Below are 24,740 nucleotides of genomic sequence, written 5' to 3' on the forward strand. Positions count from 1 at the left end.
GACAGCAATTGGAGTGAGAAGATAGACTAAGAGGCTAGAAATGGTGGCAATTAAGCTAAGCGGGAAAGAGCAATTTCTGGAGTTATCTTAATCTCCCTTCATATCACTTCTCTCCTGTACTCCAGGACACATTCTAGGTTGGTCAGGGCCACCCCATCACATAACTCCAGAGATGGGTGTTTGTTGGGTAGTATAACATCAATGCAGCAGTATAAGGCAGTTCTGAGGTTTGAGTCAGGGGTTAAGTAAGAAAATCAGATGGTATGGAAGTTAGGAAGCCATCCCAGGCAGCAACAGGTCACAGGGAGAAGAAGAAGGGAAAACCCAGGACATCCCAAGAAGGAAATGAAGGGCACAGGGATAGGGATGGTCATCTAAGTAGCTGTTCCCTTGAGGTCTTTTATATGGCACAAACTAAATATTTATTCTTTAGTTACAGTTTAGAGTGGATAAATATAAAGTTATTAATTTTTTCTAAATAACCTCTGGATTTCATTGGTTAGGGAAAAAACTGATATATACCTTATAAATATAGGTGAAAAAATTCAAAGTACAGGCTCAGCGCCTGTGTTTCAAGTTGCTAAGGCGCCAGCCACATACACCTGAGCTGGCGGGTTCGAATCCAGCCCCGGCCTGCCAAACAACAATGATGGCCATGGGTGGCGCCTGTGGCTCAAGGAGTAGGGCGCTGGTCCCATATGCCGGAGGTGGTGGGTTCAAACCCAGCCCCGGCCAAAAAAAAAAAAAAAAAAAAAAAAAACAATGATGGCCACAACCAAAAAAAAATAGCCGCGCGTTGTGGGCACCTGTAGTCCCAGCTACTTGGGAGGCAGAGGCAGGCGAATCACTTGAGCCCAGGAGTTGGAGGTTGCTGTGAGCTGTGATGCCATAGCACTCTACCTAGGGCAACAGCATGAGGCTCTGTCTCAAAAAAAAAAAATTCTAAGTACAGAATGTTATTGTTCATGCCTAAGCAAATTTGACGTTCACTCTGTTCTGATTCTCCAGGATTTATTTCTCATTCCTTCTCCCTCATGGAATTGAAGTTCATTTATCATCATGTTCTCCCTGATCTGTCCGGAAAGATCTTGGTTGATGTTGGTTCCAGGCTCGGCACAGTCCTTTATGGGGTAAAGTCCAGCTTGTGGACATACTCAACATTTGGAAAATACTTTGTTCTGCCTGCCACCATGCAAGGTGACAGCTTGGCTTACTTTATTAAAGTAACAGAATAAGGAGGTTAAAATAGTATGGCATCAGCAAGAACTTAAGTTCTATTTGATGGTAATAATTGAATTTGGAATTTTAAAGACAGGCTGTATGATTTTCTGTACTACTTTGTCTCTGCAACAAAAATGAAGTAATATCAACAAAACAGAAGCATGTGACTTTCGTGACACTTTTGCTATCCTATTGGTCACTGCTGCCTTCTAACCCCTTCGTTTTTTGGTACCATTCTAAAATGGTATGCTGAGCTTTGATAAGAACTCTTATAAAACTGACAAATTAACTTGACCTAGGAAATTGCTGTGTGTCCATAAGCAAGTCACTTAACACCTTTGGGCTTCTTATACCTCATCTGTAAATGAGCACTAAATGATATCCAAGGAACATCTTGCTCTAATTTTCTGTGATCCTCAGTTTGAATGTTTGTTTCTAATGTATCTCTTCTAAGTGGCATTTTAGAAGAATTCAAATCATGAGGCTTTCTTATGTTCTTAAACAGTTTTATCAAAAAATTCAAATGTGGTTTCTGGTTGTCAGTAGTAGACTTGTTAAAACATGTGGCCAACAGCAGTGGAGGTTCATGCCAGAAACAGGCACTATCAGTTCCCAGCATCATGGCCTGTTTTCAATAGAAAAAGTTAACTCTTTAGTGCTTAGTTTATTTTTCAATGTTCAGACTTTATTCTGTAATTAGGAAAGGTAGCCATAATAGAAAATATACAATTTATCGAACAGTTTTTACTTGGAGAATGTCAGAGATTATGATTATTTACCATACTTTGCCTACCTTAGTCAATTTTCTGATTTGTTTAAAAAGTATAAGGCTAAAATATTTATGCCCATAGTATCAGTATTGACAAATTTTAAAATACTGTCATTTTTATTCCTATTAGTCACCAATTAAGTCAATAAAAATTTTTTGAATGCCTCATATGCGCTATTAAACATATTCTAAAAATCTGTGAGCTACAGAGATAAATTTGGTTTTTACATAAGTTGCTTTTAAATGATCTTCAGAAAAATGATTTGGTCTTTCCCTCCAAATTATTATTTTGTTGTTACTGCAACCAAAAATAGAAATATAACAATATATAGTCAATTATTGATTATCCTTGTTAACTAACTGGTTGATTATCTTTGACAAATCACCAGGCTGATATTCCTAACCCAAACAGTACCTCAGGCCAGGTACTGGTACATTGTGCGTGATTTTCCATTGTATTCCCCATAGCTTAACTCCTTGCCTTCCTCTGATGTAACTTCCCAAGAAATTACAGAAGTTGGATATTAAACAGAATTTTCTCATTCTGACTTTGTTGAATAGCCAGTTTTATCAGGAAAAAATTATCTTTAAAAATATAACTATTGTAAATAATGAGAATTAATGAACTACAATCAAGACCTCATCAGTAAGAATCTTTTAAGTTCTGAAAGTTGCAAGTTTTACATAAGCAACATGATGTTATTTATCTTTCATTTTATTTTTACTGTATTGAATTATAATTTTTTAAGTTTGGCTTTTTAAATTTCAAGTAGAAGTTAATTTATTTGCTTCATTACGTATCTTTCTATTTTAGGGTTATCTTTACAGTTCAGCAGTACAACTCTATGGAGTAGAATTGAATGGAGATTTTTGCCAGTTGCAGGAAATGATCATTAAAAAATATCAGTTCACTGACAGAATACAGGTATCTTTTAAATTATCTTATATTTTCTTGTTATCATTATATAACTTAGCCAAATCTCTTCTTGTGATGTTTTCAAATCTCTTTCTGGTTGCCATTGTGTATTAACAGATCAAGTTGACTTAATCTTTTAAAATATTAATAGAGTTGAATTATTATAATTATATCCTACTCATATTTCTCTTTCCTAATTTTATTAGAAAGTAAAATTTTTTTCTTAATTTTCTTCATATCAGCTGTGGTGTTTTTTTTTTTTTCCGTCTCCCTCAGTAGGGTGCTATGGCGTCACAGCTCATAGCAACCTCCAACCCCTGAGCCTAGGTGATTCTCTTGCCTCAGCCTCCCGGCTAGCTGGAACTACAGGCTCCCGCCACAACTCTCAGCTATTTTTTTGGCCAGGCTGGCACCCTACCCACTGAGCCATAGGCACTGCCCCCTCAGCAATGGTTCTTTTTTTTTTTTTTAAGAGATTCCTTTTATTTGTTTATTTTTTATTTTTTTGTGGTTTTTGGCCAGGGCTGGGTTTGAATCCGCCACCTCTGGCATATGGGACCGGGGCCCTACTCCTTGAGTCACAGGCACCGCCCTCAGCAATGGTTCTTATAGCAGCATTTTTGAATCTCTAGAGGTTGGCTAGAAATGTATTTAAACTCTGAATTTTGAAAGTAAGCAAAAGGGCTAAGTAATGATCACCATTCTTTATCTTCCATTTTGTGGTTAATGTAGTCATGGTTATCATTTCACTAACAATCCTGCACTCTGATGGCAATGCAGAGAAATACTGAGTATCTCTAATGTTAAGGGCAATCTAATGTTGAAAGACATACCTCAGTAAGTTTAAGGGTCTAGTCGTCCCTTTTTTGTATAGAAAGAAATTACTTTATTCCCTCCTCCTCTCCTGTTCCCTGTCTCCCTTATTTCTTTTCTCTGTCTCTCATATCGGAGAGGCAAAGGATCAGAGTAAACTCATTGCCCAACAATAAATTCATTATCTCATATGTAGTAAACAATATAACATGCTGCTCTTACAAAATAAGAATTATGTAACTAACAGGAATTTCAATTTAATTGAAAAGAGAGATTCAGTATTATGAACTCGTAAGGATCATAGCTTATAAATGGATTATCAAATAATTATTTTTTTAAGAAGATGGTAAAGGTGTAGAAAATACACATTTATTTACATTTGAAAAGATTTTTATCCCTTATTTTTCAAGAGAAAATATGCAGATACACACCCACCCACTTGCTTGGCTTACTTTCCTGGCTTGTGGTTTCTGTGGCCATCAGCAGCTCTATGTATGGTAAAAAGCTGTTTTATTCCGCTTTTTGTCTATTGGAACCCTTTACAGTTTCCTTCCTTGAAACTAAAGACAAATAGATTTTGAAGGGCCCTAAAATCAACAATTCTAGGATTATTTTTTTTTTAATAGTACCAGTTGAACTCTAGCCTCCAAAGCTTACTCTTTACTTTTTTGTTCGGTTTTTTTAACCAGAGCTTTCCTCAAAAAGTCTAGAAATCCTTGGTTGCCTGCTTATACTTGAGAGTGAGAAACAAAAAAACTGAAGTTCTGAGCACCTGAGTGAGGATTGTTAACTGTGGGCTTTGCTAGCAAGTGCTCTTGTTGGGTAGTTAATTAGTTGAGATATATCTAGCAAGGTATCTTAATTAACCTTCTCTAGAGAGTAAAACTCTATTCTATTGTTGGAGTTGGAAAAAGGTATAAAAGGGGCTGGCTGCTTCCTAAACTGACTTTGTAGCAAATTCCCTTATTTTTAGTATTACTGCTACTCTTTGACCTAGGACCACCAATTATGGCCCTTTTGGAGATTCTGTGGTATAAATAAAGTTTGAGTCTTTTTTATTTATTTGTTTATTTTTATTTATTTATTTATTTTTATTGTTGGGGATTCATTGAGGGTACAATTTTTTTTTTTTGTAATTGAGACAGAGTCACTTTGTCGCCCTCAGTTAGAGTGCTGTGGTATCATAGCTCATAGCAACCTTAAACTCTTTGGCTCAAGCGATTCTCTTGCCTGAGCCTCCCTCGTAGCTGGGACTACGGGCACCTGCCACAACCCTCAGCTATTTTTTTGTTTGTTTGTTTTGTTTTTGCAGGCCCAGGCTAGCTTCGAACCCACCAGCCCCAGTGCATGCGGCTGGCACCCTAACCACTGAGTAATGGGTGCCCAGCCAAGGTTTGAGTCTTAGCTTTCAGCATTTCTAGCTTGGAAATCAATTTTCTCAGGTCTCCTAATTTCCTTATTAGCTCCTCTTTTTCCCCCTAACTTATGAATTTTTATGTCTGTTGTTTCTTTTCCTATTCTCCCCATCCTTATGGGCTCACTCTTTTTTTTTTTTTCTTTTTTTTTTTTTTTGTAGAGACAGAGTCTCACTTTATCGCCCTCAGTAGAGTGCCATGGCATCACACAGCTCACAGCAACCTCCAACTCCTGGGCTGAAGCGATTCTCTTGCCTCAGCCTCCCGAGTAGCTGGGACTACAGGCACCCGCCACAACGCCCAGCTATTTTTTTTTTGGTTTGCAGTTCAGCCGGGGCCGGGTATGAACCCGCCACCCTCGGCATATGGGGCCGGCGCCCCACCGACTGAGCCACAGGCGCCGCCCGGGCTCACTCTTTTTTAAAAAAAAAAAAAACCCGATACTGTCATTATAATGAGGTTTCAGTAATATACAAAAGTACATGTATATATGTTTTATCTACTATCGTTATGTGGAAGGCCAGTGGGTTTAAATTCCTCTTTCTTCTCTTTCCTCTAGGGTAGAGGTAAATTTTCCCTGGTTTGTATCCCTGGTGTTGGCTTATTCCTTTGATGGTATTTGTATGAAATTATTATCCTAACTTGTTCATCCCATTACTAGAAATAACATATTTGAGAGCAGATATTATGTCTCATACATCATAGTATATATCCCTGCACAGTATCTTACACATAGGTGGGTACACATTAAAAATGGCTAAATTAATTTTGGTTACCTTGTGGCCTCTGCATTACCAGCATTCCAGAGTTTTCCCACAACCACTCTTTGAGGTTTTCCTGGGGCCTCCAGGGCACTATAATTGATCCACCTGATTCTTTTTTTTTTTTTGAGACAGTCTCACTACGTTGCCCTCGTTAGAGTGCTGTGGTGTCACAGCTCACAGCAGCCTCAAACTCTCAAACGCTTGGACTTAAGTGATTCTCTTGCCTCAGTCTCCCAAGTAGCTGGGGCTATAGGTGCCTGCCAGAAGGCTGGGCTATTTTGTTGTTGTTGTAGTCGTCATTGTTTAGCAGGCCCATTTGAACCTGCTAGCCCTGATGTGTGTGGCCGGCACCCTAACCATTGAACTATGGGCACCGAGCCGCACCTGATTCTTTTTTACACTGTGTAGTGGTAGGGTATAGAGAGGAAAGAATAAACAGAGATGGGAAAGGAAAAGGGGAGGACTGTGTGAGACCTGTGATGTGGCAGTAAATTTACATATCTATTTCTTGTCTAAACTACATGTCTAGAAAACTTGAAGCGACTGGTTTTTTTCTTTGTATTGAAGAATATGTCAAGGCTGTATTTAGAGGCCTCAGGCCATCTTAATTTAAATTATTTTAGCATTTTTACTTTAAACAAAGAAAAATTTTTTTGAAAATCACATAACATTCTGAATATTATATGAGACCAAATGCTTATTTGAAAAGAAACAAAGTAAAATCTTTTTTCTCCTTTTTTATTTTATTTTATTTTTTTTGGTTGCAGTTTGACCAGGGCCGGGTTCAAACCTGCCACCCTTGGTATATGGGGCCAGCACCCTACCTACCGAGCCACAGATGCCGCCCTTCCTCTTTCTTTTTTTTTTTTTTTCGGTTTTTGGCTAGGGCTGGGTTTGAACCCGCCACCTCCGGCATATGGGGCCAGCACCCTACCCCTTTGAGCCACGGGTGCCGCCCTCTTTTTATTTTTTTAATCTTTTTTTTTTTCTTTTTTGAGAGTGTCAAGCTGTCACCCTGGTAGAGTGCTGTGGTGTCATAGCTTAGCAACCTCCAACTCTTAGGCTCAATCAATCCTCTTGCTTCAGTTTTTCTATTTTTAGTAGAGACAGGGTCTCAATTTTGCTCAAGCTGGTCTTGAACTTGTGAGCTCAAGTTATCCACCCACCTCGGCTTCCCAGAGTACTAAGATTACAAGCGTGAGCCACTGTGCCCAGCTTTCTCTTCTTTTTAAAATAAAATTTCTTTTGCTTTTAAGCAAATGTTTCCTCTTGGTGTTCTGCCTATTGGCTACAAGACTTACTGTAATGTAAGTTAATTTTTTGAGGTATATAGTTTTTTGTTTTTTGTTTTTTTTTTTTGCAGTTTTTGGCCAGGGCTGGGTTTGAACCCGCCACCTCCCGTATATGGGTCCGGCGCCCTACTCTTCTGGGCCACAGGCGCTACCCAAAGTATATAGTTTTCATTTTGTTTTTCCTTTCTTTTTTTATTTTTTATTTTTTGAGATAGGGTCTCACTCTGTTGCCCAGGCTAGAGTGTGGAGGCATTATTACAGCTCATTGCAACCTCCTGAGGTCAAATGATAGTCCTGCTTCAGCCTCCTAGTAAGTGGGACTACAAGTGTGTGCTACCATGCCTAGCTAATTTTTTTTTTGTTGTTGGAGAAACAATGTCCCCCTGTGTTGCCCAGGCTAGTCTCAAACTGGCCTCAAGCAACCCTCTCACTGTGCTAAGATTATAGGCGTAAGCCACTGCATGTGGCCTATGTATATTTTTTAAATTGTTTTGTTTACTTTTTTTGGGTAGGTAATAATTCAAACAATGTTTAGACTAAGACTTAGATGAGGCCAGTTAACATTTTGTAATTTATAACCTACTTTTATAATTATTATCTGGTCACATTTGATTCTATGAATCAGGACAATATTGTTCCTTTTTATTGATGAAGAAATTGACTATGTAAGAGTACACACCTAGTTGGTGATAGAACCAGAATTTGAACTTAGGTCCTTTGACCCTTGTAACTAATATTATAGTAGAAAAAAACTATGAACTAGAAGTCAAAAGAGCATAATTATGACTAAGTAAATAATTAAAACAGATGAATTTTCCCAACTTCATGGCTTTTACTAGACATTTAGTATCTCCTATAAGCAGCAGTATTAGACTGACTTTCTCCCATTTTAAGAAGTGTTAATTTTTCATATTGCTTCACAGCAGGAGTCAGCCAGTAGACCCTTGGTATGTTTTTGTTTGTATGTTGTAATAACCTTGTTCCCTGACATGAACTAATTTTTCTTCAGGTGCTTCATGCAGACATCTGTACCCAGGGTTTGCTTCTGCAAAATGCTGATGTTGTTATCATGAATAATGTCTTTGAATATTTTCTTAATGAGGCAGACCAGGCCAGGTACGTTATTTATTAAAACAAAAAATTTGTTTGTCTGTTTTTTGCAACAAAGCCACTCGCCTCAGCCTCCCAGAGTACTAGGATTACAGGCGTGAGCCACCACTCCCAGCAAAAATTTTTTTATTATATATATCTAGCATGGTTTGAAAAGAGATTAATAAACCAAAAATGTTTTCCTATTAAACTTTTTAAGAATAACCTCAACTGTGAGATTATATGAATGAGGAAATATATAAAAGAAAAATAAAAACATACTTTCATTGTCTAACTTTATAAAATGTTGTATATAATTTTTGACTGATACAAAATGATTTCATGACCCAAATACTTAGCAGTGAGGAATACAAGAAGATTATCAATTCCCAGTGGATCTTTATAGTTATTCTTTTGCTTCAGTTTTCTTTTCTATTAAATAACATATCATATTGCTAGCCTATCACAAAACAATGGGAATTAACTAAAGCTTGTAAATGAATATAAATGTAAGAATATTAACCTGGAAAACAATAATTAGTTTCAAACTTTAAAAGTGTTTGTAAGGTAGCAATAGTATGTTCTTGGATAGGATGTCCTGATTAGAAAATTCTCCTGTTAAAAAAAAAAAAAAGAAAGAAAGAAAAGAAAATTCTCCTATAGTCTGTAGTTTAAGAGGCTAATCTTGGGAAGTTAGGCTTGCTGATTTCTTTTTTTTCATAATGTCATTTGGGTACTCAAGATGTAGGAAAGCTTCTTTCCCTGTGCATGACAGGGAGTTACACTAACATGTTTGGATTCGTGCATCAGTAAGGTTCCCACTGCAGAGAAATAAAAATGCATGTAGTTATAGACCAGAAATAATTAATACTGTGTGGAATACTGAATAGCTAACCTCTTTATTCTCTCCCCACCATTTTACCTTCTCTCTATTCTCTCTCTTCCTCCACTTTACCTTCTCTACATTCTTTTCTATCTTTCTCAAGTACGTACATATCCCCCCAAGGGGGCAGAGCTGGTTCTTATTTGTTTTTTGTTTTTTGTTTTTTTTTTTTTGAGACAGAACCTCAAGCTGTCGCCCTGGGTAGAGTGCTGTGGCATTACAGCTCACAGCACTTATTTGGGTTTTTAAAAAAAACTTTGTTGGGTGGCGTCTGTGGCTCAGTCGGTAGGGCGCCGGCCCCATATGCCGAGGGTGGCGGGTTCAAACCCGGCCCCGGCCAAACTGCAACCAGAAAATAGCCGGGCGTTGTGGTGGGCGCCTGTAGTCCCAGCTACTCGGGAGGCTGAGGCAAGAGAATCGCTTAAGCCCAGGAGTTGGAGGTTGCTGTGAGCTGTGTGATGCCATGGCACTCTACCGAGGGCCATAAAGTGAGACTCTGTCTCTACAAAAAAAAAAAAAAAACTTTGTTGGTATATTTATTCACAAATTCTACAGAATTCATTGAATAGAGATTTGCCACATGGTATAATTCAACTATCTCTCCTAAATTAGTCTAGTATGATGAATTGTAAATATAGATAGATTATAGCCTCTTGTAATTAATGATCTTCATCATGAATAATGATATATCAAAGTAAATTTAGAAGATACAGTAAAGCATTCTGATATTGGAATCATTTTGACAAAACTTATCATTTATCTATATTAGTTCTATTTTGTAGTAAATGAAAACAATAGATGATAAGTATTTAACTTCCAAAGTCTCATAATCTTAATCACAATCTGAAAACAACTGGTGATACTACCATAGAAGTTGATATATAAGAAAAATCTGAAATATATCACAGTAATAGAAAATGTATACTCAGGAAAGGCTCAGGCTTCAGACTCAGGTTAGCTCTCATGACAGGGTAACAGCCCAGATTTGTAGAGTAATTTTTAGTTTAAAATATAATCCTTCTGTATGCTTTTTCAGTAGGTGAAACAGATACTACTAATTAAATGACAGTTTACCGAAAATAGCAACAACTATGATGAACAATGTACAACCCACAACCATGGCAATATACTGGGCTTTATTATTCTTTTTTTTTTTTTTGAGACAGAATCTCATGAGGTAGCCCTCAATAGAGTGCTGTGGTGTCACAGTTCACAGCAACCTCAAACTCTTGGGCTTAAGTGATTCTCTTACCTCAGCCTCCCAAGTAGCTGGGACTACAGGCACCCGCCACAACGCCGGCTATTTTTTTGTTGCAGTTGTCATTGTTGTTTAGCTGGCCCAGGCTGGGTTCAAACCCGCCAGCCTGGGTGTATGTGGCCAGTGTTGTAACCACTGTGCTGTGGGCACCAAGCCTGGGCTTCATTATTCTTATTGAACAAACTTAGAAAATACGACTTTTAAGGAACCACATCAAAACAACAAAATTGCTCCAGCCCAAGTACAATTCCATTTATTATTGAACGCTGCCATGTGATTTTGTATCTAGCCTAAGAAAAAGAACGTTTGTATCATTTTGCCTAATAAGCTCTAGAACAGTGGTTCTCAACCTTCCTAATGCCGCAACCCTTTAACACAGTTTCTTATGTTGTGGTGACCGCCTACCATAAAATTATTTTCCTTGCTACTTCATAACTGTAATTTTGCTAGTTAATGAATCGTAATGTAAATATCTGATATGCAGGATGTATTTAGGCAACCCCTGTAAAAGGGTCATTCAAACCCCAAAGGGGTCGCAACCCACAGGTTGAGAACCGCTACTCTAGAACTTAGTAGACCCAATAGCCATTGCTGCAACCAAATTAAGTAGAAACCATATTACTGCCCAACTGCAAAAATGCACATCCCTGGATTGGGTGATCATTGCTGCTTCATAGTGTGGTGTACTCTCAAGACTCATGCGTGGTATAGAAATCCAGTTCACGTCTACACAAAAGGTTGAACAGAGCGGGTCAAACAGACACTGCCCTCTAACACACACATGCACACCACATTCCATCATACTCTAAAGATGACTAATCGGGTGGCGCCTGTGGCTCAGCGGGTAGGGCACTGGCCCCATATGCCGAGGGTGGCAGGTTCAGGCCCAGCCCCGGCCAAACTGCAACAACAAAAAAAAATAGCTGGGCGTTGTGGCGGGCGCCTGTAGTCCCAGCTACTTGGGAGGCTGAGTCAAGAGAATTGCCTAAGCCAAGGATTTGGAGGTTGCTGTGAGCTGTGTGACACCACGGCACTCTACCAAGGGCGATAAAGTGAGACTCTGTCTCTACAAAAAAAAAAAATAGATGACTGATCATCCTAGCACCCTGGGAGGCTGAGGCTGGTGGATTGCCCAAGTGCACAGGTTTGAGACCAGCCTGAGCAAGAGCAATATACTGTTAACTAAAAATAGCCAGGCATTGCAACAGGCACCTGTAGTCCCAGCTACTTGTGAGGCTGAGACAAGAGAATCACTTGAGCCCAAGAGTTTGAGGTTGCTGTGAGCTGTGATGCCAGGGCAACTCTACGAAGGACAACAAATGAGATTCTGTCTCCAAAAAAAAAACCTGACTAATCCCTTTAAACTTCTCAAGTGCGTTGTTGTACCAGAAGTCCTTCCATTGTATATTGCTGATAGCCAAATTAAGTATCATTTCACTCTCAGTGTTATTTAAAAGGATCTAATCTACACATTACACTCTTATCAGTCCTTGTATAGTTTCTGGTTTCTGTAGACCGTTTCTCCACAACTTTTAGACGCCACCTACTCCCAAATGTCTCAGCCCTGTTCCACTGTATAGAACCAATTCTGACATACTTCATAAAGAATTTTAGGAGCTTTACCTACTGATCCACCTTTGTGTATAGGTTCTAACAACTGAGTTTTGGCCTTATTCAGAATACCTTGTAGTAACATGAATCCCTGTCTTTTTAATCTCCTTGTGCTATAACCTAACAATTTTGCCATCACCCCTCAGGAACTAGAGAATTTACCAATTTCTAGTATGCTATTGCAGTCCCATTTCCTGCAGGCAAATATTTTTGCCCAACTGCATTTCTGCATATCACCTATGCCACATTTCTTTTGTTATCCTCATTTTATACAAAGCCTCATTTACCAGGTGTCTGGTAAAACTTACCATGGCAAGGATCACACATAAAATTTTCACTGTCTAAAAATTCCTCAGTGCTCTGCTTGTTCATTCCTGCCTCTGTTCAGCCCTGGCAACCACTGATCTTTTTGATGTCTCCATAGTTTTGCCTTTTCCAGAATGTCATATAGTTGGAATCATACAAATATGCAGCCTTTCAGATTGGTTTCTTTCACGTAGTTATACACATTTAAGGTTCCTTCGTGCCTTGATAGCTTATTTCTGTTGAGTGCTGAATAGTATTCCGATGTGTTACAGTTTATCTGTTCATTCACCTATTTCTTGGTTGCTTCCACATTTTGACAATTATTAATAAAGTTGCTGTAAATATCCATTTGTTGATATTTGTATGGACATGAATTTTCACTAATTGAATAAATGCAAAGGAGTGCAATTGCTAGATAATATACCAAGAGTATGTTTAACTTTATAAGAAATCTCCAAACTATCAAAGCAGCTGTACCATTTTGAATTCCCACTAGCAATTATTACAATAACAGTTCCTGGCAGTGCCTATAGACCAGTGGGTAGGGGTCCGGCCACATATACCGAAGCTGGCGGGTTTGAACCTGGCCCAGGCCAGCTAGAACAATAATAATAACTGTGACCAAAAAATAGCTGGGTGTTGTGGCGGGTGCCTGTAGTCCCAGCTACTTGGGAGGCTGAGGCAAGAGAATGGCTTAAGCCCAAGAGTTTGAGGTGAGCTGTGATGGCACAGCACTGTACCCAGGGCAACAGCTTGAGACTCTGTCTCAAAAAAAAAGAGTTCCTATTGTTCTGCATCTTTCCCAATATTTGGTGTTATCAGGGTTCTGTATTTTGGCCATTCTAATAGGTGTGTAGTAGTATTTCGTTGTTTTAATGTATCACTTGTTAATGTTATTGTGTTATAGAGCCTGGGAATACATTAGCCATAATGTAAGGAAACAAGGTTCGTTGTTAGTGACAGTACCAAGTCTTGAAGAGTCTCTCTCAGGTCTTCAGGTATGTAATCCTCTTATTCAACATTTTTATTGTTAAATATTCCCCCTCCTTTTTTCCTCATCACTATTATAATACAGAAATATTCTATCTGCAAATAGTGACAGTTGATAGAAAAATAGCAAGACTTTATGGCTTAAGCACTGGTTTTGATTTCTCCACTGGCCTCAAGAACTCTGAAATAGTGATCTTATCTTGGTATAGATTCCTTTGCGTCTCTGCATAGTTTTTTCCAACTGTAAAGTTATAGTTTTAGGTCAACAAACACTATTGAATGTTTGCAAGAGGCTTAGTACACCCACATATTAACTTTGTTAATTAATTTCCCTTAAAACAAAAGGAAGAGAACTGTTCAAGGCTCCTAGAACTGTTCAAGGCTTCTAGTGAGTAGACTGGAGCCCACATACTATGTGCACTTTTGGCTTCTAAGTCCATTTGAAATCTTGCACAAGGCACTGTGTTCCTTAGATTCTTTATATAAAATAAGGCCAAAATTTAATAATGAAATTCAACCCAATAAATTCACTTGTATGAAAATTAATTAGTACAGTAGAACCTCCATAGTTGACTACCTCCCTACATTGACCACCTCCTTAAGTTGACCTAATTTTCATAGACTGGACATGCACCACATGTACATATCAGAACAGTAGACCTAGTTCCTTATATTGACCACCTGCGTATGTTGACCAGTTTGGAACAGTCCTTTGGGTAGTCAACTTAACACAGGTTCTACTATATTTGAAAAGCTCTTTGAGATCCCTATCTGAAAGGTACTATTGTATTCCTTTTTTGTTTGTTTGTTAATTGAGACAGAGTCTTGCTCTGTCACCTGGGATAGACTACCATGGCCTCACGCTAGCTAACAGCAACTTCAAACTCCTCAGTTCAAGAGATCCTCCCACCTCAGCCTCCCAAGTAGCTAGGACTACTGGTATACACCACCATGCCCAGCTAATTTATTTTTCTTTCTTTTTTTTTTTTTTTTTTTCCTGAAACAGTCTCACTTTGTCACCCTTGGTAGAGTGCTATGGTGTCATAGCTCACAGCAACCTCCAACTCTTGGACTCAAGCGATCCTTCTTGCTTCAGCCTCTGAAGTAGCTGTGACTACAGGTGCCTGCCATAACATCGGCTATTTTTAGAGATGAGGTCTCGCTCTGGCTCAGGCTGGTCTCACTCAGGCGATCCACCTGCCTTGGCCTCCCAGAGTCCTAGGATTATAGGTGTGAGCCACCACGCCTGGCCTAATTTTTCTGTTTTTAGTAGAGGCCAGGCACAATGGTTCACACCCATAATCTTACCAATTTGGGAGGCCAAGGCAAGATTGGCCTTGGCTTCAGTTCACGAGCTCAAGACCAGCCTAAGCAAGACTGAGACCCCTGTCTCTACTAAAAATAGAAAAACCAGCTGAGCATAGGGGCACATGCCATAGTCCCAGCTACTTGGGAGGCTGAGGCAAGAGGATTGCTCAAGCCCAAGAGCTTGAGAGACGTTGCTGTCAGCTATGATGCCATAGCATTCTACTCAGGGCACAGAGTAGAGACTTTGTCTCTACTTTTTTGTTGTTGTTGTTGTTGTTGTTGTTGTTATTGTTGTTGTTTTTTAAGTGTTTAGCTTAATTTTTTTTTTTTTTTTTAATTGTTGGGGATTCATTGAGGGTACAATAAGCCAGGTTACACTGATTGCAATTGTTAGGTAAAGTCCCTCTTGCAATCATGTCTTGCCCCCATAAAGTGTGACACACACCAAGGCCCCACCCCCCTCCCTCCGTGCCTCTTTCTCCTTCCCCCCCCCATAACCTTGTCATTAATTGTCCTCATATCAAAATTGAGTACATAGGATTCATGCTTCTCCATTCTTGTGATGCTTTATGTCTCTACTTTTTTAAGTAGAGACAGGGTCTCTTTTGCTCAGGCTGGTCTTGAACTTCTGAACTCAAATGATCCTTCTGCACTGGCCTCCCTGAGTGCTAGGATTACAGGCATGAGCCACTGTGCCTGGCCATCTTCATACAGAATATTATCATCATAACTAACTGTTTCTCCCTTCAAAAAATTAAGCAATGATGCCAGATGTGGTGGCTTATGCCTATAATCTTAGCACTTTGGGAGGCCTAGACAGGAGAATCACTACAAAAAATTTAAAAATTAGTCAAGTGTGGTGATGCATGCCTGTAGTCTCAGCTACTCAGAAGACTGAGGCAAGAGAATCATTTGAGCTTAGGAGTTTGTGGTTGCTGTGAGCTATGAACAAGCCACTGAACTCCAGGCTGGGCTGGAGTGAGAGTCTATCTCAAAAGGAAAAAAAATCATCAATAAAACCTTTTTTAAAAAATTCTTGTTTTCTAAATTATAAAAGGTGTCTCAGCACCGGTAGCACAGTGGTTGCGGCACCAGCCACATGTACTGAGGGTGGCGAGTTAATAGCTGGGCATTGTGGCAAGTGCCCATAGTCCCAGCTGCTTGTAAGGCTGAGGCAAGAGAATCGCTTAAGCCCAAGAGTTGGAGGTTGCTGTGAGCTGAAATGACACTCTACTCTACTGAGGGCAACATAGTGAGACTCTGTCTCAAAAAAAAAATTAAAAAATAAATTATAAAAGGTATTTATGCTTGTTATAACAAGGGAAATGATCCTGAAATTTGTAAAAGATAAGTAAAGGAAGGTACTGATCAGGGGTAGCACCTGTGGCTCAAGGAGTAGGGCACCGGTCCCATATGCCGGAGGTGGCGGGTTCAAACCCAGCCCTGGCCAAAAACCACATAAAAAAAAAGAAAGGTGCTGATCTTCCCAGTTTCCCCCCTTCACTCCCTCTCTGTGAAATTTCCACCCTATGAGTGATGTGACCTCCCACTCTTTTCCATACTCATTTGTGGCTCAGTCGGTAGGGCGCCGGCCCCATATACCGAGGGTGGTGGGTTCAAACCCGGCCCCGGCCAAACTGCAACCAAAAAATAGCTGGGCGTTGTGGCAGGCGCCTGTAGTCCCAGCTACTCGGGAGGCTGAGGCAAGAGAATCCCTTAAGCCCAGGAGTTGGAGATTGCTGTGAGCTGTGTGAGGCCACGGCACTCTACCGAGGGCCATAAAGTGAGACTCTGTCTCTACAAAAAAAAAAAACAACATAACTTTTAATGTACATGGTCTTCAATTTGTATTATAATTTCTATATTCTTTTAAATTCCAAAATCAGAGTATATCTATGAATCCATAGATCTATTGTTTAGTACGACAGAGAAGTCACATGATACTACATAGACTTTGTTCTGCCAATTGTAGTAAAAATGTGTTATGTTCAGTTTTTACTTAGTGAAGATTGCTTGACATTCCAGAGAATAGAATCACTCTGCAATTTTCATGTGTGTTTATAATCTTTTTTTTCTAGACTAATGTTCAGTTATCCCTGTGGGTTGAAGAAATACCACTGAACTATGACATATACTCACAAGAGGATATTGACAAAGAAGCTCTGGAACAAATTCATTTGTATAAGATTCTCTAGCACTGAAATAGTCCTACTTCATCATAATGTTTTGTTGAGTATATTATAAAATAATAGAAAGGAAATATAACCCCAATATCTGAGTACATATCTTTCTGTATAGTCCCTTCTAGTCTTTATACATATGACTATGTCGTTGTAAATAGTTGTGTATGTATATATGCAATTTTATTGTTTTGTGTACTAACATAAATAAAATACTTATCTGAAAATTTTTTGTTTTCTCCAGTTTCAATTATTCTGTTAAAAATAGAAATGTGTCTGTCTTTAGTCACTGATTCTGTATGCCAGTCCAGATAGGACAAAGTAATACTAGAAGTAGCTTCTATCGTGACAGAAGGGTAGAGGGGAAGGGTAGATTACATTGTATCCCACTTATTCTATCTCTATTCTATAAAGTTATTTGTATACAGCTTTTTCTGAAGAGGCTAGCATAGACCTAAAATAAAAAATAATTGCAGTTTCTAGGAAAGAACAAAACTGCAGGGCAGCGCCTGTGGCTCAAAGGAGTAGGGCGCCAGCCCCATATGCCGGAGGTGGCGGGTTCAAACTCAGCCTCAGCCAAAAACTGCAAAAAAAAAAAAACTACACGGGCGGCGCCTGTGGCTCAGTGAGTAGGGCGCCGGCCCCATATGCCGAGGGTGGCGGGTTCAAACCCAGCCCCGGCCAACCTGCAACAAAAAAATAGCCGGGCGTTGTGGTGGGCGCCTGTAGTCCCAGCTGCTCGGGAGGCTGAGGCAAGAGAATCGTGTAAGCCCAAGAGTTAGAGGTTGCTGTGAGCCGTGTGACGCCACGGCACTCTACCCGAGGACGGTACAGTGAGACTCTGTCTCTACAAAAAAAAAAAAAAAACTACAAAGATAGCCTTCAAAATACATAGATTATATCTAGATAATTACTTTTTTCTTTGTGTGCTTTCCTATATTTTCCATTTTTTTTAAATAATAACTCTTCTTTCAAAACCAGAAAAAGCAACTAGGCATGGTGGCTTACACCTGTAATCCCAGCCTTTGGGATGCCAAGGCAGTAGGATCACTGGAGGCCAGGAGTTTAGGACCAGCCTAAGCAACATAGTAAGTCTGCCATTTCTACAAAAAAAATTTTTTTTTTTTTTTTTTTGGTTTTTTTGGCCGGGGCTGGGTTTGAACCCGCCACCTCTGGCATATGGGACCGGCGCCCTACTCCTTGAGCCACAGGTGCCGCCCCACTACAAAAAAAATTTTTAAAAATGGGCAGCGCCTATGCTCAGTGAGTAGTGTGCTGGCCCCATATACCTAGGGTAGCGGATTCAAACCCAAACTGCAACAAAAAATAGCCGGGCGTTGTGGCGGGCGCCTGTAGTCCCAGCTGCTCTGGAGGCTGAGGCAGGAGAATCGCGGAAGCCCAAGAGCTAGAGGTTGCTGTGAGTCCTGTGACATCATGGCACTCTACCAAAGGTGGTGAAAGAGACTGTCTCTACAAAAAAAAAAACATTTTTGTTTTAATTACCCAGGTGTGGTGGTGTGCACCTGTAGTCCCAACTACTCAGCAGGCTGCAGCAGGAGGATTGCTTGATCAGGATTATACTCCAACCTGAACAGCAGGGCAAGACTCTGTCTCTAGAAAGAAAAGTAAAACTTTTTTTTAAAGAATGAAATGGGAGGGCTGGGCACAGTGGCTAACGCCTATAATCTTAGCACTTGGGAGGCTGAGGCAGGTGGATTGCCTGAGCTCAGGTTCGAGACCAGCCTGAGCAAGTGTGAGACCCCCCATCTCTAAAAAACAGCTGGGCATTGTGGCAGGAGCTTATAGACCCAGCTACTTGGGTGGCTGAGGCAAGAGAATCGCTTGAGCCAAGGGTTTGAGTTTGCTGTGAGCTAAGATGTTACAGCACTCTACTGAGGGTGACGAATTAAGACTGTCTCTAGGGCGGCGCCTGTGGCTCAGTGAGTAGGGCGCCGGCCCCATATGCCGAGGGTGGCGGGTTCAAACCCAGCCCTGGCCAAAACTGCAACAACAAAAAAAAAAATAGCTGGGCGTTGTGGCGGGCGCCTGTAGTCCCAGCTGCTTGGGAGGCTGAGGCAAGACAATCGCGTAAGCCCAAGAGTTAGAGGTTGCTGTGAGCCGTGTGACGCCACAGCACTCTACCGAGGGCGGTACACTAAGACTGTCTTAACAAAAAAAAAAAAAAAAGACTCTCTAAAAAAAAAAAAAATGAATGAATGAAGTAGGCTGGGCTTGGTGGCTCACACTTGTAATCTTAGCACTCTGGCAGGACAAGGCAAGCAGATCACCTGAGCTCAGGAGTTTGAGACCAGCCTGAGCAAGAGTGAGACCCAATCGCTACTAAAAAATAGAAAAACTAGCTGGGCATTGTAGTGGGCACCTATAGTCCCAGCTACTCAGGGAAGCTAAAGTAAGAGGATGGCTTGAGCCCAAGAGTTTGAGGTTGCTATGAGCTATGACGCCATAGCACTCTACCCAGGGCTAGAGTGAGACTCTCTTCAAAAAGGGAATGAAATGGAACATCAAAACTCGAACACTAAACTAGTTGTAGTAATCTCACATTTAGTATTATATTTAGATTTTTTTTTTTTTTTTGAGACAGAGTCTCACTTTCTCACTATGGGTAGAGTGCCATGATGTCATAGCTCACTTCAACCTCAAACTTTTGGGCTCAAATGATCCTCTTGCCTCAGCCTCTTGAGTAGCAGTGCCTACAGGCATGCTGCTGCCACACCCAGCTAGTTTTTCTATTTTTAGTAGAGATGGGCCTCTCACTTTTGGGGAGGGGGTTCTCACTTTTGCTCAGTCTGGTCTCGAATTCCTGAACTCCAGTGATCCACCTACTTCAACCTCCCAGAGGGATAGGATTATAGGCATGAGCCACTACACTTACCTTTAATTTTTTTTTTTTTTTTTTTTTTTGTAGAGACAGAGTCTCACTTTATGGCCCTTGGTAGAGTGCCGTGGCCTCACACAGCTCACAGCAACCTCCAACTCCTGGGCTCAAGCGATTCTCTTGCCTCAGCCTCCCGAGTAGCTGGGACTACAGGCGCCCACCACAACACCCGGCTATTTTTTGGTTGCAGTTTGGCTGGGGCCAGGTTTGAACCCGCCACCCTCGGTATATGGGGCCGGCGCCTTACTGAGTGAGCCACAGGCACCGCCCTAATTTTTTTTTTTTTTTTTAATAAATTAACCCACAGTATGGAATTGTAGTAACTTTTGGAGATCTATCTTTTGAAAGTGTTTTAGGAAACATACTTATCATCATGAAAAAGAATTTACAGGGTTGGCGCCTGTAGCTCAGTGGTTAAAGCGCTGGCCAGATGCACAGGGCTGGTGGGTTTGAACCTGGCCCGGGCCTGCTAAACAATCACAACAACAACAAAAATAGCTGAGCCTTATGGCAGCGCCTATAGTCCCGGCTACTTGGGAGAAGAGAACTCTTGGGGCAAGAGAATTGCTTAAGCCCAAGAGTTTGAGGTTGCTGTGAGCTGTGACATCATGGCCATGTGCATTATGTGCCATGATGTCACATAATGAGACTGTCTCAAAAAAAAAAAAAACCAGAATTTTCAGTGGCTGTCAATTCTAACCTTTAAAAGAAAGTTATTGGTAAGTAGATAAACAAAATGCTAAAAATAAAAAGTTTAGAATTCTATATTTGTTATTGATACTACTAAGTTTAATATTTAGGATCTGGTATAATATTAAATATTAGAATCAATGCTTCAATTTCAATAATTTCTTATTTACATATGCACATTTATTCCTGCTAGGCCATTAAACACTTACTTTGCTATTCACCCAAAAGAAGACAGAGTTAAGTTACTGTCAACTGCTGTGACTTAACAGTTGTTGGATGTTTTCAGGAGGCTATGCAGATTTTTTGAGATTTTGTAAAAAGAGTAATAGAAGAGGAGAAAAATATACCAAAATTTTTTTTAAATAACTTGTTGGTATTAATATAATTCTATAGGTAATTAAAGGTATTTATTGACTTATTATTATAATATTTAAGCACCTAAATTTCTTTTTATTTTTTTTTTTTTGGTTTTTGGCCAGGGCTAGGTTTGAACCCGCCACCTCCGGCATATGGGACCGGCGCCCTACTCCTTGAGCCACAGGCGCCGCCCAAGCACCTAAATTTCTAATGCAGTACTACCTGTAGCATATATTGGGAACATTACATAAGATAAAAATAGTAATTATCCTTGAAAAATGGATTTATTAGCAGCATGCATAATTACAAACATACAGCACTCAGTGTCATGCCTATCCATAGGGAGCAGTGTATTTCCCAAACTCGAATCCCAATTGTGCTAGTGTTTATCTGAGTGCTCCTCAGAAGCACTCGGTGTATTGGTGATAAATGCTCTCAGCTTTAAGTACATGAAAATATCTTTACCTTGCCTTCATTTTTGTAATTTTTTTCTGGATCTAGAATTCTAGGTCGATAAGTTTAAAGATGCTGCTCTATGTCTCCCGGCTTACCCTATTTTGGTCATTTTTCTTTATTCCTCTGCATTTGGAGGCTGGGAAGTCCAAGACCAAGCATTTGGCCATGTCTGGTGTGGGTCTTCTTACTGTGACATCCCAGGGCAGAAGGCCAAAGTGCAAGAGAGAGTGAGGAGGAGCCGTAACAACATTTAACCGGGGGCTTATTTTGGCCCAACTACTGAGCCAATATCCATGTCAAAACTCCCTCCTCCTCAGGAAGTTTTTCCACTCTATCTGGTTGGACTGTAAACTCCATATTTCTGGCCCTGTGTAGCTCAAAGTTTCATTCTCCTGGCTGTTTTCCAGTGATCCTTTTTCCAGCCTTGGTAGTTTTTCTCACAGGTGCATACAAACTAGTGCTCAGCTGAAGACTTGGAGAGAACCCTTCAGAGCTCTTCTTTACTGCAGCTCTCTCCTCTGATTTTTGCCTCCCCGATCTGTTGCCTCAGTTTGAAGAGGTGGCCAAACTCTGTTTGGATTCGTCTTCCAAGCTGTGCTGAAGCCTGGAAAATCTCCTATAGCCACAGGCTATCATAGGACTCATTCTGTTCATTCCTTTCTCTGAGATTCCTCTGTCCTGTACTGCCTGCTATCTGATATATGAAAATAATTAGCTCACCTATTTTGACCAGTTGTTTAATTATCCTAGGTGGGAGGTTAATTCTGGTCCCTGTTAACCATTCTGGGTAGTAGCAGAAGTCATACTATAAATTTTTTTTTTTTTTATTGTTGGGGATTCATTGAGGGTACAAATAAGCCAGGTTACACTGATTGCAATTGTTAGGTAAAGTCCCTCTTGCAATCCATACTATAAATTTTTAACTTCTTAATATTTTCTTAGTTAAATGGAAAATCCAAATGTTGCATAAGTACATATTTTGCATTCGAATTTTTTGAATCATTTCACCAGGTGGGAGAAGCTTAAAAAGAAAAAAGGTCTAAAAGGAACAATTGAGAAATGAGAAATGCAACCATGACACTTTGCCAAGATGTTGTACTAGCTAATAATTAAACAACTTAGGTAATACCTCAAAGGCTTCTAGAAAACATGTGCAAAAAATTATTTTAATTACTTATTATAACTCTACTGTACAGCTTCAAGTCTTAGATCCCAGGACTAGCAACATTTTTAAAATGCACCCCTCTGCTGTAATTTTTCTCTTAAGCAAAATTTTAAGAATTTGCTTATAAGTATGGGAGACATTGAACAGAAAGCTTAACTTTTAAGCAGTTAGTTGGTACTTTAATGAAGCCAAAAGTATTCTATATATATATATTTTTGTTTTTGTTTTTTTGAGGCAAAGTCTTACTTTGTCACCCTGGGTAGAGTGCCGTGGAGTCATAGCTCATAGCAACCTCAAACTTTTGGGTTCGAGCAATCCTTTTGCCTCAGCCTCCTAAGTAGCTAGGACTACAGATGCCCACCACAACGCCTGGCTAGTTTTGTTTTTTTTTTTTGTAGAGACAGAGTCTCACTTTACTGCCCTCGGTAGAGTGCCATGACTTCACAGGACTCACAGCAACCTCCAGCTCTTGGGCGTCCGCGATTCTCCTGCCTCAGCCTCCCGAGCAGCTGGGACTACAGGCGCCTGCGGCTAGTTTTGTTGGTTTGTTTGTTTGTTTTAGAGTCAGGGTCTTGCTCTTGCTCAGGCTGGTCTTGAACCCACCTCAGCCTCCCAGAGTACTAGGATTACAGGCCCGAGCCACTGTGCCCGGATGAAGCCAAAAATAAATAGCATCATTTTCCAGCACAAGTTGCAGAATGACAGAACAGAGAAAGAAACTCAGAAGAAATTATTTTTAAAGGAAAACTTTCAAAGTGAAAAAGTATAAAAGTTATACTTTCCCGGGGAGTGTTAAAAAAGCAAATCATCTCAGATGATTTATCTCATATTTTCCAAACAGAAAAATAATCACCTTTGGGCCAACAAAAGGTGTGGAAAGTGTCAAACACACAGTTTTCATAAAGGGGTCATAACAGAACAACCTCTGTGATAGGCTTATCAGAACCTGATCATCTAGGAGGTTTTGTCAGCATGTCAGTCAAATAGATGCAATGAGCCCAACAAGTTACCTCGGATCAAAAGAAAGGCACAGCAGAAATGTCATTATGTAAGGGTGCCAGGCGTGAGGATATGATTATCATCCTCCACCCATCACCTAAGAACAAAGCATCTTCTGCTCTTTTGTCAGGCTAAGTAGGATGGTTACAAAGCGCAAAGGATGTGGTTTCCTAATACAGCACAATTATTTTTCCAAAATATTTTAACCTCCTTAATTTAAAAACATGCACAAAAATCCCAACAATTATAATTTATCAGATCTTATCATCTACAGGGGGTCTTGAGAATAGCTAATTTATCTCCATATGATATACGAAGAATAATCAAATATAGATGTTTCAATTAACAGTTTCTGTAAACTCTTGCATATTCCAAATTATTCTTTTTTTTTTTTTTTTTTGTAGAGACAGAGTCTCACTTTATGGCCCTCGGTAGAGTGCCGTGGCCTCACACAGCTCACAGCAACCTCCAACTCCTGGGCTTAAGCGATTCTCTTGCCTCAGCCTCCCGAGTAGCTGGGACTACAGGCGCCCGCCACAACGCCCGGCTAGCATATTCCAAATTATTGATTGAAATAACTGTAGCGACTGTAACTTCTACAAGTTCAGGCAAAACACAATTGCTCTTAAAACTAAACCAGTTAGGGCGGCGCCTGTGGCTCAGTGAGTAGGGCGCCGGCCCCATATGCCGAGGGTGGCGGGTTCAAACCCAGCCCCGGCCAAACTGCCACCAAAAAATAGCCGGGCGTTGTGGCGGGCGCCTGTAGTCCCAGCTACTCCGGAGGCTGAGGCAAGAGAATCGCTTAAGCCCAGGAGTTGGAGGTTGCTGTGAGCCGTGTGACGCCACGGCACTCTACCCGAGGGCGGTACAGTGAGACTCTGTCTCTACAAAAAAAAAAAAAAAAAAACTAAACCAGTTATCTCAAATACCAGAAAACGTGTGTGTGCATCGTTCCTGGAGTTAGTGCAGTACCAGGTTGATTCTGCAATAGACAGAACCAGCTCCTGATCCTCCCTGCTCCACGTATCTGTTTAATAAGTTGCCTTCCATTAGATAACATATCAGATATTAAATTGATAAGAAGATATAACATTTGTTCTTCATCTAAAGACTGAGAAGCAAAAACCAAACTGCTTTGTAAACTTCACTTTTTCCCTGTTTTACAGATGAGTTGTGTTAGTCCACACATATTTGTGGTTTTGTGTGCTAATTTGTCAAATGTTCAGGGATGTGACTAACTCCAGAAGTTTCTTTATTTTTTTTTATTTTTTTGTAGAGACAGAGCCTCACTTTATGGCCCTCGGTAGAGTGCCGTGGCCTCACACATCTCACAGCAACCTCCAACTCCTGGGCTTAAGCGAT

At 40.2% G+C, this 24,740-nt stretch overlaps 1 protein-coding gene and 1 non-coding gene across 2 annotated transcripts in view; one reads left to right on the plus strand and one right to left on the minus strand.

Moving 5' to 3' along the window:
- LOC128587933 (uncharacterized) overlaps nt 1-17,042 on the plus strand; it is a 35,522-nt gene extending 18,480 nt beyond the window's left edge. The window contains exons 4-8 of the mRNA XM_053594455.1: nt 1,009-1,130; nt 2,805-2,915; nt 8,200-8,306; nt 13,245-13,335; nt 16,714-17,042. Coding sequence (XP_053450430.1) covers nt 1,009-1,130; nt 2,805-2,915; nt 8,200-8,306; nt 13,245-13,335; nt 16,714-16,830 — 548 coding nt within the window. The 3' untranslated portion in view covers nt 16,831-17,042. The remainder of the gene's footprint in view (nt 1-1,008; nt 1,131-2,804; nt 2,916-8,199; nt 8,307-13,244; nt 13,336-16,713) is intronic.
- Nucleotides 17,043-24,316: 7,274 nt separating this feature from the next.
- LOC128589570 (U2 spliceosomal RNA) lies at nt 24,317-24,501 on the minus strand. The gene has a single exon (XR_008381108.1). It is a non-coding gene; the product is annotated as a U2 spliceosomal RNA (small nuclear RNA).
- Nucleotides 24,502-24,740: the final 239 nt, after the last annotated feature.

Source organism: Nycticebus coucang, chromosome 6, assembly GCF_027406575.1.
Source record: "Nycticebus coucang isolate mNycCou1 chromosome 6, mNycCou1.pri, whole genome shotgun sequence".
Taxonomy (NCBI): domain Eukaryota; kingdom Metazoa; phylum Chordata; class Mammalia; order Primates; family Lorisidae; genus Nycticebus; species Nycticebus coucang.